At 41.9% G+C, this 15364-nt stretch overlaps 1 protein-coding gene across 3 annotated transcripts in view; it reads left to right on the forward strand.

Moving 5' to 3' along the window:
* Window positions 1-15364, forward strand: part of LOC120988466 (synuclein alpha interacting protein) — a 239487-nt gene that overhangs the window by 160019 nt on the left and 64104 nt on the right. For all 3 annotated transcript variants that reach the window (XM_040415945.1, XM_040415947.1, XM_040415946.1), the window contains one exon: window positions 6804-7612. In XM_040415945.1, the coding sequence (XP_040271879.1) occupies window positions 6804-7612 (809 nt within the window). The remainder of the gene's footprint in view (window positions 1-6803; window positions 7613-15364) is intronic.

The raw sequence follows: 15364 nt of genomic DNA on the forward strand, positions 1-15364 counted from the left end.
TTCTAAAATAGACGAGGTATATATGTTTTTAGCGTCCTGTGGTTGCTGAGGCAACGGGGACGCATTTAAATGAGCGCATGGGTAGCGCGACTAGGTCAGAGGCCAGAAGAAGCGCAGGTGCGCGAAACGGCCGTCGCCAGCTGATCACTCAGTGTTTCCACGCATTGGTCCGCCCCAGCCCGCTGTAACTTCCACTTCGTTTTTGTAATAAAGAAGAATCTTGCTGCAATTTGGTGAGTGCCGCTATCATTATTCCTTCTCCTTTTGAATGCCTCCAATGTCAGATAGCTGGGACCCATTCCTGTCTCAGCTCCACATACTGTATTTTCACTTTATAAGACGCACAGGAGGAAAATAAGAAAAATAAAATTTCATCAGACCTCAGAACAGTCCCCTAAATTAGACCACAAATCTTCATCAGACCTCAGATCAGACCCTCATATCAGACCTTATATCAGACTCCCATATCAGACAGATCAGATCTCAATATCAGACCCCCATATCAGACCTCAGATCAGACCCCATATCAGACCTCATATCAAACTCCCATATCAGACCAAAATTAAATGAACTTACCCCTATTGCCCCAGAAGGCGCTGCCACTCTACACACCTAGCCGCTCTTCCCACACTTACCCCTTTCTGGTCTTCTCCAGGCCCGTGCTGCACTGTGACCTGACATTGCACGCACTACACCCTGACCCTATATACAGTCAGAACAGTGCAGCACAGGTCTGGAGAAGACCAAGGAGTGGTGAGTACAACCAAGCAGTGTTTCCCTCACTGCCCCCGCACTCACCAGTATTCACTTTATAAGACGCACTGCCCTTTCCCCCCACATTTGACAGAAAAAAGTGTTTCTTATAAAAATAAAACATATTGTATATATAATGCTTTGTGTTTCGATTTCCGTCCGTTTGTACATTTCTAGTATCTATATACTATACATTTGTACAGTGTTTAATTTTATGTCCAGCACTCATTGATTTCATGTTACATCTTTATATGTGTAGGTGCTGTGTTTGTCTGATCCAGGAATCCATATCCCTATATATGTATAGGGGGAATTTCTCAAAAGATTTACCGCACTATTTAATTTTCTTTTTCTTCCTCCAAGACTAGCAAGTCTTAAAATGGAGTGTATAGAAGAGGTTAAACACCCCACTTATCTATACATAATACATGAGAGAAAGACTAGAAGAATGTTTCCCTACTGAAGCAGCCTTAATAAAATTGCACAAGGTCATAAGTTCAGAAGTCAGGAAATGATCAATTGTGGGTCATTAACTGCACCTTATTGCCCATTATATCACAAATGGCAATGGAAACTGCAGCCACCTGCTATTCTGTACTCCGAGCCTCTACAGAAAGTGAACAAACTTCAGTGGTTTGATTTGCACACAGAATAGAAATATCAACCTTTTGGGGTGCAAATAGCTAAAATGAGTCAGAAAAAAATAAAATACCACTGTTTAACATGGCAAATAAATGCTATTAATTAGTTGTCTCGAGACCTCAAACCCCTTTCCATATGCCCTGTGAAGGATGCTCCTGCTCTAGACAGTTGATGCATTACATCAGTGGCCATTCATTTGACTGGTTGCCATGTAATGCTTCATTTCCCTTGGTACTTGTGATAGCTCTCTGAAAAATATCTCTATAGGGCGGAACACATAGGAGAATGGTGCCATTTTTTTTTTTACCGATTCATATGGAAGCTGTGAGATAAAACCTCCATGAAACCAGACACACAAAGAATTCTGTGGGCACTGGATTGCAGATAGTACCACACAGATCCATAATATAATTGTATAGATAGTCCCTTGTACAAATGGATGACTGGATATGAATGAGCCCTTGTACATATGGCTGACTGAATATGGATGAGACAATGTATATATGGCTGACTGGATATGGATGAGCCCGTAAACATATGGCTGACTGGATATGGATGAGCCTGTGTACATATGGCTGACTGGCTATGGATGAGCCCGTAAACATATGGCTGACTGGATATGGATGAGCCCCTGTACATATGGCTGACTGGGTATGGATGAGCCTGTGTACATATGGCTGACTGGATATGGATGAGCCTGTGTACATATGGCTGACTGGCTATGGATGAGCCTGTGTACATATGGCTGACTGGCTATGGATGAGCCCGTAAACATATGGCTGACTGGATATGGATGAGGCTGTGTACATATGGCTGACTAGCTATGGATGAGCCTGTGTACATATGGCTGACTGGATATGGATGAGCCTGTGTGCATATGGCTGACAGGATATGGATGAGCATGTGTGCATATGGCTGACAGGATATGGATGAGCTTGTGTACATATGGCTGACAGGATATGGATGAGCCTGTGTACATATGACTGACTGGATATGGATGAGCCCCTGTACATATGGCTGACAGGATATGGATGAGCCTGTGTACATATGGCTGACTGGGTATGGATGAGCCTGTGTACATATGGCTGACAGGATATGGATGAGCCCCTGTACATATGGCTGACTGGATATGGATGAGCCTGTGTACATATGGCTGACAGGATATGGATGAGCCCCTGTACATATGGCTGACTGGGTATGGATGAGCCTGTGTACATATGGCTGACAGGATATGGATGAGCCCCTGTACATATGGCTGACTGGATATGAATGAGCCCCTGTACATATGGCTGACAGGATATGGATGAGCTTGTGTATATATGGCTGACTGGATATGGATGAGCCCCTGTACATATGACTGACAGGATATGGATGAGCCTGTGTACATATGACTGACAGGATATGGATGAGCCTGTGTACATATGGCTGACTGGATATGGATGAGCCTGTGTACATATGGCTGACTGGCTATGGATGAGCCCGTAAACATATGGCTGACTGGATATGGATGAGCCTGTGTACATATGGCTGACAGGATATGGATAAGCCCCTGTACATATGGCTGACTGGATATGGATGAGCTTGTGTACATATGGCTGACTGGAATCTTCTTCTGTCTGCACAAATGTACAGAATTGCTGGGCTCTTTGGGAGTTGATGATTTGTCTGCACAGTTTAGGGATATTAACCAAACATCAAGTCATCCTTCCAAGACATGTTGCTGAGAAAAGCTAGATGTACTTATACCCTTGAAGTTTGTTTCAATGACTCGTACGTAAGCCAAATTATTAACTAATACTTTACTTTAAACAGTTCTTATTTTGCTGATGACCGTGGAGGAGAATGACATAACAGTAATGTGGAGTTCTTAAAAAGTTAGGCAGACTACCTTATGTACAGTGGATATAAAAAGTCTACACGTCCCTGTTAAAATGTCAGGTTTCTGTGATGTAAAGAAATTAGTCAAAGATAAATCATTTCAGAACTTTTTCCACCTTTAATGTGACCTATAAACTGTACCATTCAATTGAAAAACAAACTGCATAAGTGTGCACACCCTCTTATAACTGGGGATGTAGCTGTGTTCAGAATTAAGCAATCACATTCAAAATCATGTTAAATAGGAGTCAGCATACACCTGCCATCATTTAAAGTGCCTCTGATTAACCCCAAATAAAGTTCAGCTGCTCTAGTTGGTCTTTCCTGAAAATTTCTTAGTCGCATCCCACAGCAAAAGTCATGGTCCACAGAGAGCTTCCAAAGCATCAGAGGGATCTCATTGTTAAAGGTATCAGTCAGGAGAAGGGTAGAAAAGAATTTCCAAGGCATTACATATACCATGGAACACAGTGAAGACAGTCATCATCAAGTGGAGAAAATATGGCAACAGTGACATTACCAAGAATTGGACGTCCCTCCAAAATTGATGAAAAGACGAGAAGAAAACTGGTCTGGGAGGCTACCAAGAGGCCTACAGCAACATTAAAGGAGCTGCAGGAATATCTGGCAAGTACTGGCTGTGTGGTACATGTGACAACAATTTCCCGTATTCTTCATATGTTTGGGCTATGGGGTAGAGTGGCAAGACGAAAGCCTTTTCTTATGAAGAAAAACATCCAAGCCAGGCTACATTTTGCAAAAACACATCTGAAGTCTCCCAAAAGCATGTGGGAAAAGGTGTTATGGAATTGGGGACTTATTAAGCTAGAGGGAATTATGAAAAGTTCCAAATACCAGTCAATATTGGCACAAAACCTTCAGGCTTCTGCTAGAAAGCTGAACATGAAGAGGAACTTCATATTTCAGCATGACAACGACCCAAAGCATACATCCAAATCAACAAAGGAATGGCTTCACCAGAAGAAGAATAAAGTTTTGGAATGGCCCAACCAGAGCCCAGACCTGAATCCGATTGAAAATCTGTGGGGTAATCTGAAGATGGCTGTGCACAGGAGATGCCCTCGCAATCTGACAGATTTGGAGTGTTTTTGCAAAGAAAAGTGGGCAAATCTTGCCAAGTCTAAATGTGCCATGCTGATAGACTCATACCCAAACAGACTGAGTGCTGTAATAAAATCATAAGGTGCTTCAACAAAGTATTAGTTTAAGGGTGTGCACACTTATGCAACCATATTATTTAATTTTTATATTTTTTCTTCCCTCTACCTAAAAGATTTCAGTTTGTTTTTGAATTGAGTTGTACAGTTTATAGGTCACATTAAGGGTGGAAAAAGTTCTGAAATGATTTATCTTTGTCTCATTTTTTTACATCACAGAAACCTGACATTTTAACAGGGGTGTGTAGACTTTTTATATCCACTGTAATAGAATGGGTGTAACTAATGGGTAGTCAGCCAGTAATATGTGGCTGACCCCTCTGATACTACATTATTTTTCTTTGTGCTTTTTCAAAGGGATTGCACTCAAGATGGTGATATAGCATTTTGAGGCAAACAGGATAAAGGGGTTGTCTCATCTCAGACAATGGGGGCATATCGAGAATGAAGCCCCAAAAGTGGTGGAGAGCGCACTGTGCATGTGCAGCCGCCCTCTATTCACTTCTATGGGGCCGCCAAAAATAGCTGAGCGCAGGCTCGGCTACTTCTATCGGGCCCATAGAAATGAATAGGAGCGGTGGCTGCAACTATTTCCTAAACTGAGCCCCGCAAAGTGGTGGCTGGAGAACTCCGGTCAGTTCCCCACTAAGTGCTCTCCCCATACAAGTTCGGCCACCGCTCCCATTCACTTCTATTGGCTGGACGGAAAGAGTGCTCCCTCCACCACTTTCGGGGCTCTGTTCTAGATATAGGTTTCCTACTCCATCCTACTACTGGGCAACTTTTGTTGCGCCTTTAAAAAAAAGTCTCAATGGTTATGGAGTGAAACTCATTAACATAGCTAACCAAACCTACTTTTCCACCCACATTGCAAAACTGGAGTGAGTGGTGCAAAAATGGAAAAAGTCGCAAAATCTTTGCACAAGCAAGTGCAGAAGCTCTATTTTGCTACTTGTTGACACTGAATTCTGGAGTGAAGGACTGATAAATCAGGGCCCATGTATTGACCAACATTTTGTCTCAATGCGCTTCACAATGAAAATTGCAGCTGTGAATGTGGATGGATAGATTGATGATGAACTATTTTAGGTTGCCCAGCAGGTTTCAAATGGGTTTCCACAAATATTAAAGGGGTTGTCCAGGCTGTTCATATTGATGACCTATCCTCAGGATAGGTAATCAATATCAGATCAGCGGGGGTCTGACACCTGGCACCCCCGCTGATCAGCTGTTTGAAGAGAAGGTGCCAGTGCTGCTTCCTCTTCATTGTTTACCTGCTCGCCATCGCATCAGCAGCGGTGAGCAGGTGGATGGGACGGTTTCGGTGTAATTACACCTGCTCACCGCTGCTGATGCGATGGCGAGCAGGACCCCCGCCGATCTGATATTGATGATCTATCCTGGGGATAGGTCATCAATAAAAATAACTTGGACAACCCCTTTAAGTGATAAAGACGCACTTTTACAAAAATCCTTATTCTCTGTCCAGTTAGAAAGGTAAATGATGTCAATTATAGTGAAGGTAATTTTCTTAGCCGTCACTGTATATTATTATTATTATTTATAAATACAATAAACCATAAACTATTAACAGACTGATACAGAGGGGTAGAGGACCCTGCCCGCAAGAACTTACAATAATTGTGAGTTATCCACTGCCTTCTGGTCCTCAGCTGTGTCATGTGACCGACACTGTATGGACAGGAAGTCAGTACAATAAAAATGAATAGAGAAACCGACTTCCTGTCCGCACATAAATAAGTGTGTTAGTGGACTAGAACAAAGTGGACAACTCATAAATACCGGAAAGTTTACCTTCGCAGTTTACATCATGTATCTTTATAAAGGCCCTATTAGACTGCACAATTTCAGGCCAATTATCAGGACTATGAATGCTCTTTCCCTATAATTGGCTTGTATAATCAATCAGCCAATGAACAAGCAACTGCTCATTCATCAGCTGATGGTTATTGTACATCAGTAGAGATGAAAGATGCCCGATTATTGGCAGCACATCTCCCCATGTAGTCAGGGATGTGCTGCTGATCATCTATAAAAGAGAATGGAGGAGGTACAACTGCGGTACCAATCGTTCCTCCCTCATTAAAAGTTTGCATCGGCCTGTGTAATCAGGCTGGGGCAAACGATTGCCGATGGATGATTATCATCTATTGACACTCTCACTACCTGAAGATCGTCCAGTTTAATACCACCCTTACGGACTAAGTGCTTCTGTCTGTATTTGTTACATGTATGTTTTTATTGCTATAGACAGATATTTCTAGACAGACATTTGCCTGTTTTCTATGTTTTTGACTGACATAATTGTATTTATTTTTGCTAACTCTTTAGTGCCCAACGCAAACTGGAGCTGCGGAGTTTCTACTCTTATTGGCAGCACACAAAAGCCAACAGGGATCGCAGATGTCTACAGTAAATTCCGACCTGTTAAAAGGGTTTCTCCATTGAAGCATCAACCAGAGAGTCCAAAGCTCAATGAAAGTGATGATCAAAAAGAGGAAAAAGAAGAAAAGGAAAAAAATGGTGAACCAGGAAAAGATGGTAATCCTGCAGATGACGATGCATTTAAGATCAAAAGCATCGAGTCGAATGTTTTGCTTGGCGAGCTGGAACATTATGACCTAGATATGGATGAGATTTTGGATGTGCCTTACATCAAATCCAATCAGCCACTGACACTGTTTACTAAAGTAGCATCAGAAAAAAGGACCTCCAGTATACATCCAGTGTCCAAGGGAAAAAATGGTCCTGCGAGCCACCTGGAGAACCTGACTGCCAATGCCACTCAGTTTTGTGTATTGTCTCCGGTTAAGAACTCCACTCAGTCTACCATCCTTGATCAGAGCAGGCATTCATCTGGGGGATTAGAGCTTTCACAGTCTAACATTCAGTGCGGCTCAGTCCATGAAGCTGAATACCATAACAAGAGCTTTCTCAATAGGGCTCTGTCTGATTCCCATGCCCAGAAGCTTGAAAAGACCATGCCTAACTGCCAGCTGCGGGCATTTCACCTGCCGGGAACAGACTCACAACTGGATGGCGTGAACGGTAATGTGAACAGGAATCACTCAGAAGGGGAAGACATGAAGAAAATCAAGAGCATTTTAAATATTGTTAAAGAAGGACAGATATCCTTACTGGTAAGTAGTTAGCAAATTTATTAGAAATCCACGGGATAGGTCAGTCCCTTTTTTTTTTACAATAGACAGAAGTTTCCATAGTAAGTTTATTATATATCTAAGGCTTGTACAACACAATGGTGACCTGAAAGTAGCGTATAGGCCCAGTTGAGTTAGTAGAGCTGAAGAATGTAAAGTATTAGGGTATAGTGCCTGCTTCCAGGGAGTTCTACAATGTGTTAACTCTTGCAGCTCAGCCTGTTTCCAATCTGCTCTTTGTCATTGGCTTACCGTGGGAACACCGTCTTGCCTTCATTAGTATTCAGAAATGTTCTTTGCAGGCTTTTTGCAACAATCATTCATAGACAAGAGCTGAACTCACAGTTTAAAGTGTCCCACGGCCCATCCTAAGTGTTTCATTAGCATCTGCTTTGGTGATTAGGTATGACAATTGTACTGCAGGTTACCAGAGAAACAGATTACTAAAAAAAACTGCTCGAGGGAGCGTATTTACACCGTCTATTACAAAATGAGATCATTCTTGATGGTCAAAACTGCTGTTTGGGTTTATAGAAAATTATGAGATTTGCATTTCTTTGTATAATTAGGCTTTTTCACATTCATGCCAAATAGTCAAAGAATAATGGTCCTTATTGTTCTACCAAAACTGCACACTCCGTTTGCCTATGTCTAAAAAGTGTGAAAGTGCACGTACATGGCCATCATTTAGGTAAAAATCTAGGTAAGCTGTTTTAAAATATCCGGGTGACACTTGGATCAAAAAAGCATTTTAAAAATGTGAGGGTGAGTTGCTGAAAAACAGTATTCACACCACATTTCAGCCAATCTATTTTCATTCTGCTATTGACTTTCGTTAAATAGTATATACCGGTGAAACTCGAAAAAATAGAATATCGTGCAAAGTTCATTTATTTCAGTAATGCAACTTAAAAGGTGAAACTAATATATGAGATAGACTCATTACATGCAAAGTGAGATATTTCAAGCCTTTATTTGGTATAATTTGGATGATTATGGTTTACAGCTTCTGAAACCCCAAAGTCACAATCTCAGGTAGCCTTTGCTCAGGGGGTATGGATTAATTAGCTGACTACAGTGGGACACTTTGAGCCTAGAATATTGAACCTTTTCACAATATTCAAATTTTAAGCTGCATAAATGAAATAAATGAATGTTTGCACGATATTCTAATTTTTCAAGTTTCACCTGTATATATAATTTGTATATATATTTTTTTATTGTGAGTAAAGAAACGGTATTCAGACATTTAACTGTTACCTGCCTATACGTTAGACTCGTAGAAAGAGCAGAACGCATTTAAATCCTTTTTTTTTTGCTAACCAAACGTACTGTATCTTTCAGTTGTAGGTTTTATTGTGATATTTAACAATTAATATTAAAAAGGCCTGGAGTTTTAAGTATATTATGTCTTTTTTACATTCATTTTTTAGTGTTGTTTTTCATAATATTCTTTCTTTGTACAGTTATTTGTAATTTTATAGTTCTTAAAATTCTGTCGAAAAGCCTATGGATAACTGCCGTATATCCAAAAAAACACTTTTATGTTTTATTCAGACACACTTTTTTGTTGGGATTTTTTGGGGGAAATTTCACATGTATTTTTACAAGCTTTTTCGACTGTCATTATCTTTGTTCACACATTTTTTACATACCGTACCTTTCTTTTTGAGTTTTGAGAAATCTAGGCAAAAATTCCTTGAAAAATACCATGCCTAGAGCATGCTGTGTTTTGCAAAAAATGATTAAAACACAGAAATGCAACATAGTCTGTGGATTTCCCGTCTGAATTTTGTGGGTGGAAAATCAGGAACGTACTGTATTACGTATTACGCTGTAGAAAAAAATCCAGATTTTGTTCCCTGGGTCAGATTTTCATTCTGCAGCATGTCATTTTTTGGGGCAATTTTTAAAACCAATTTCTATGTACCGGTAATTAATAGGGTGAAATCAGGCAAAAAATTCAACAAATCCACATATAACTCAATCACTGCAATGTCTGCAACAGATTTGTTATGCTTAATTTACATCCCACGTGGACAGCAATGGACTGGCCCACCGGAATACCAGAGCAACCCCTAGGGGTCAAGGTTCTGATACCATAGTGTGCCCCAAAGGTCCAGAGAAAAAAAAACATTTGGAGCTGTCTTTGGAGACCATTACGTGCCACGAGGGTCTATTTATTTATTTTTTATCAAAACCTATTAGAGTTGATGATATGGCGGCTGGGCCCAAAGAATAATTTTCTCCGGTGGGCCCAATGAACCTCAGTCTGACTCTGCATGTGAACATACCCGTACAAAACCTATTAAGTAGATTGCTAAGACAACTGCTGAATATTTTTTGAATACTGCATACATACGAGTATAAGCTTGGAAAAAGGATTCATAACAAGGAAGGATTTGCATTTCAACTTCCCAGACAACCGTTTAAACCTGTGAAAACTAGAGATGAACCACAAACTGGATTCTCCTTAAAGTTTGCCAAGTCCTAGGAGATTTTTATGATAATTTGGATTATTGTCAATGTATAAGACACAGCCAAGTGACCTGATTTGTCTGATACATTTTCAAAAGCTAGAATAATGTATAAATTCTGTATTTTAAAGGGGCACTAACAGCAGAATATATTCCTGGAAGTAGATATGCAAATAAATTGTATGTTGGTTGTCCAGGTCCACCAAGAAGCCAGACAACACTGGGAATAGGTCCAGAATAAAAAAAATGCAGCCATACAATTTACCTAGTAGATCTAGTACTGCCTTTTTGATTCTCCCTGTCTGGCTTTGTTCCTCCGGTGGCAGCAGTAACGTCATGCTGACAGCACATTACCGCTGCAACCACTCACCTGGTGTCAGCAGATGCTGACAGCACATGACCACTGCAACCACTCACCTGGTGTCAGCAGTGACGTCATGCTGACAGCACATGATCACTGTAGCCAAATTCAATGTGGAGTAAGCAACTTTATGTATGTTCTTTCTTTTCCTTCTGCCTTCTATTACCTCAAAACAAATGTCTGAAGCATTGCTCAAGTTGAAACACACTTCGACTAAATCCAAACCGCATTCAGGGCTCATTTTTGAAATGGTTCAACCAAACATATGTCCAGAATATGCAACTAAATGCATTTATTTCAGTTAGACTATGGGGGTCGGGGTGTTATTGCCATAATACATATGCTACATTCTTGCCATTGGTTTCTTTCCCAGTGAAAAGTATACCTGGATATCCATTTAAAGGCACATACACAATGGCCATACACCCATTTAAAGATACATACACCGTATAAAATAGCGTATGATAAAAATATGGTGCGGTGTGGGGAGATACTATAAAGTGTATGACCCAGAACTCTAGACAGCAGTGCCAAGCACTATGCCACATGGGCATCCTATTGCTATTTTCATTATTGGAGCAAGCATCAAAAAATGACTTGGGATAAAGATGACTCCCCAGACGCATTCAAGGTATTTTATAACTCTTTTTAGGCAATCGAATATCATCTCTGTTATTCGGCTGGTATGTTTTTCTTTAAAATACGATGAAGAAGTAACAGCAGTAAACCAGACAGAGAGTATTATATATTTTACAAATGAGCCATGATCCTGTCTGTTCCCAGTCATTCTGCGTTTGCTTCAGAATTGTTTGACTGAGAACACTTTATACAGAGCCATTTGATTAGATGTGATCTTTTCTCCAGAGTTTAGTGAAAATAACCAGTCTCCTCTTAAAATGTTATTCATTTCGTCCTAGGCAGGCTCCAGAGGGCGGGCGGGCGGGCATGCTTGTGGTTACTTGTCCCAGTATAATTCAGCCGTAGACAAGAATATTTCAAAAAGGCTATAGCCAGATCATCATTCTCTGTTTATGAGGAGACCTCTCCTGATTACAAGGGCAGTTAAGAACCCATAGACAAAAATACTTTACTGGTCTTTGTTTCTAAATACCTCTGAAATTAGTCCATGATTCATTTCAGAATATCTTTATAGGGATCAGAATACCATTTCCCCTTCTTCCATTCACACAGCCATGGAGCTACCATCAATGATAATATTCTGGTTTATGGACTTTCTATCAGGCTGTCTACAGCTACTAATAAGACCGAGATCGCTTTGACTCCTTTGTTTTAGTGATCAATGGATGACTCAATGTGGTTCAAAACTTCTGACATGTCTCTATGACATGAAGAGTTTTTTTAGCTGTACAAGTTGTCAAAAATATGGAAAAAATGACATTTCTTTGTTGTAGGATTTCCCTTCGGAATCTCTGTACAACACTCTTTTGGCGTTAATAAGTCGTAATTTATGTCACACGCCATTTTTGAGGCATAATTTGTGGCTCTTCCTCCTCACCACTTCTGGAGTGACAAGAAAAGGGGGGGTGGTGAGGGTGGGAGGTGGCGGGGCTGCAGGGCCGGCAAATGTATCTTCATTTATGCCAGTTTTCTGGCTCCTAGCTGCCGTAGATTTTAGTATGTCGCACAGCCTGTGGGAGGAAGTATCAAATCTTCGAGGCTTGTGCCACAACATAACTTAAGGGAGACGTCCAGCTGCACAGGGGGATTTAAGACCATTAATGAAAAAGCTGGTCTTTATAAATGTCCCCCTATGAGTATATCACAGGCACATTTAGATACTTTATTGCTGACCAATTGTATTGTCAGAAGCTACCCATGAATGCGGTGAATAGTGCCTAATTATAGCATGTAAGTTTGCCATGTAGTTCTCTTAGTCCTGTTAGGTTTGTGGACATAAGGTCTGCACACAAATCTCCTCCATCCTATTCTTTCACTGTTGGGTTAAAGTGACGTGGACACTCAAAAGTAGATCCCTGTTGTACAAGGCCAAAGAAAATTAAGATAGTTTTACTCTTTCTCTGTCCTCCTCTATGTCTGTCTGCAGAAACATCCATTTTGAAGACCTTGAGTCCTGCTTTGTCTGGATCCGTCTCTCTTTCTGTTCTTCAGTGAATCAGCCTATCCTGGAACCATGGTTCACTGGGATGCTAGTCCAACATCCAGGCTCGGACTGGCCCACCGGGTGAGGTGGGGGATTCCTCAGTGGAGAGATAATTATTGTAACCACTAGGGGGCAGTATCGCACAGCGATGCAGCCTCCTACTGGTGTATATTGTACAGGAGGCCCCACAGTATTTTCTAGACTTATGGGGCTTCTGGCTGTGAGGGAGGAGAGAAGGTGTCTGCCTCCTCCTGCCCTCCCTACTGTTAGGAAACTGTGGTTGCTGGACAGAAGGACTCCTCTGCAGTGCTGGGCTGATTTCTCAGGTGTGTGACAGTAGTGTGCTGTAGGAGACTAAGGGGGAATAGGGGATTTGTTTATAGCAGACACAGATACCCCCCAATGCCCCCACTCTAAAAGCACCCCGAATCTTCTCCAGTTGCCACCCTAATATCCCTGCAGCTGCTCCAGCATCCCCACTATTACCCTGCCTCAGCCGACCCTAATGCCTCTGCTTTAGGTTCACCCCCATAAGTGCCCCAGCTCCAGATGCCCCCACTCTAAATGCACCACTAATATTGCCTCTTCTCCAGTTACCCCTGCTCCAGGATCCCCACTATTACCCTGCCTCAGGTGACCCTAATGTCTCTGCTTCAGTTATGACCCTCCGTTTGTGCCCTTTGCTCATGTTGCTCCTCTAGCACCTTTGCTTGGGCTTTGTTAATGGTTGTGACCTGCAAAGGGGGTTGGACTTATGCCCAAAAAATTCTGCACAGTGCGTCATATACTCCAGTATTGACACGTATGGTTAACATGGCGGCAGTGATGATATTCCGTATTTGCAGGCATCACTGCTGCCATGTATAGAGATACTGGTGGTGGATTGGTGGAGGATTTAAAGGGGTTGTGCAGGTTTTCAAGTTATCCTCTCCACACCATAGGGAATAACTATATGAATAGTGGGGTCCGATTCTGCAACCCCCACTGATCCCAGGAACGGGTCCTGTTCCCCCTTTTAATGGTGTGACAGGCTAGACATACACCCTGTTGCTCCATTCATTCTCTTTCGGACCACTGGAATTAGCCAGCACTGTACTCCGCCATCTCCGGCGCCCTTATAGAGAACGGATGGAGAGGCAGGGCATATGCTCGACCTGCCACTCAGTCAAGAAGGGGGATCAGTGGGGGCTCCAGCGTTCACTTAGTTATCCCCGATCCTGTGGATAGAGGATCATTAGAAAAGTGGACACAGGACCTTTAACAGGCGAGCATTTCTATTTTAGTTTGACACATATATTGGGCCAGATTTTTAATTTTTATTTCATTATTTTTTTTTTTACACCCAAAGAAAACCTTTAAGGATAGGGAATGTGAAAAGGTCCAACAGCTATGACACGACAGGTGATAAGTGTCTGACTGCTGGGACCCCCATGATCAAGGGAACGTGGTCTTAAAGGGGTTGTCTCACTTCAGTAGGTCAGATTTATCATGTAGAGAAAGTTAATACAAGCCACTTACAAATGTATTGTTATTATCCATATGGCCTCCTTTGCTGGTGGGATTCATTTTTCCATCACATTATACACTGCTCGTTTCCATGGTTATGACCACCCTGCAATCCATCACACTATAGGATAAAGCACAAGCCTATGTGCACTCCTATGGTCCCAGCCACCAGTAAATGGCATTTATCGAGAAAGTTAATACAAGGCACTTACTAATATATTGCTATTATCCATATTGCCTCTTTTCCATCACATTATGCACAGCACGTATCCATGGTTACGACCACCCTGCAATCCAGCAGCGGTGGCCGTGCTTACACACCATAGGGAAAGGCTGGATGTGCGAATAGGTCAACACCTTTACCTATAGTGTGCAAGCACGGCCACCACTGCTGGATTGCAGAGTGGTCAAAAGCATGGATACGAGCAGTGTATAATGTGATGGAAAAGAGTCAATATGAACAATCAGAATACATTAGTAAGTGCCTTGTATTAACTTTCTCTACATAATAAATGCCATTTGTTGAAGTGAAGCAGGCCCTTTAAGTGTGCTACATTTTATGCAAAAAATATCTTGGTGCGTGCATTTCGTGTTTCCTATGTGTGATAGGAACTTCATGTGTCTTGTTTCTGACTGACTTAAGAGCAGGATATCCAGATATGTGTAAGGCTACTTTCACACTTGCGGTAGCAGGGTTCGGCAGGCTATTCCAGTGGGGGAACAGCCTGCCAGATCCGTGCTTACGCTAGCCCACCGGAGGTCCGGCCGCAGCACGGCAAACATGCCGAGAGGCGGCCAGACAAAAACTACAGCGGACTTCCGGCGGCACGGTGGGCTAGCGTTAGCACGGATGTGGCGGGCTGTTCCCCCTGCCCGAACATTCTTCCGGACCCTGCTACTGCAAGTGTAAGAGTAGCCTAAATTCTGCCACATGTATGTTTGTGCATTTTGCTATGAATGTCTACCATCATACTCCATCTTTAATATTTCTGTTACCACTGTAAGGGCTCATGAACACGATTGTTGGATGATTTGCAGTCTGCAAATTGTGGATCTGCAAAACATGGATTCTTGGGTGTGTTCCTTTTTTTTACATTATGCGGAACAGAACAGCCGGCCTCTAATAGAACAGTCCTATCCTTGTCTGTAATGCTGACAATAATAGGACATGTTCTATCATTTTTGTGTAACGGCCATGCAGACATACAGACACAGAATGCACATGGAGTTATTTCCATTTTTTGTGGCCCCATTGAAGTGAAGGGTTT

The sequence above is a fragment of the Bufo bufo genome, chromosome 2 (assembly GCF_905171765.1).
Source record: "Bufo bufo chromosome 2, aBufBuf1.1, whole genome shotgun sequence".
NCBI lineage: Eukaryota > Metazoa > Chordata > Amphibia > Anura > Bufonidae > Bufo > Bufo bufo.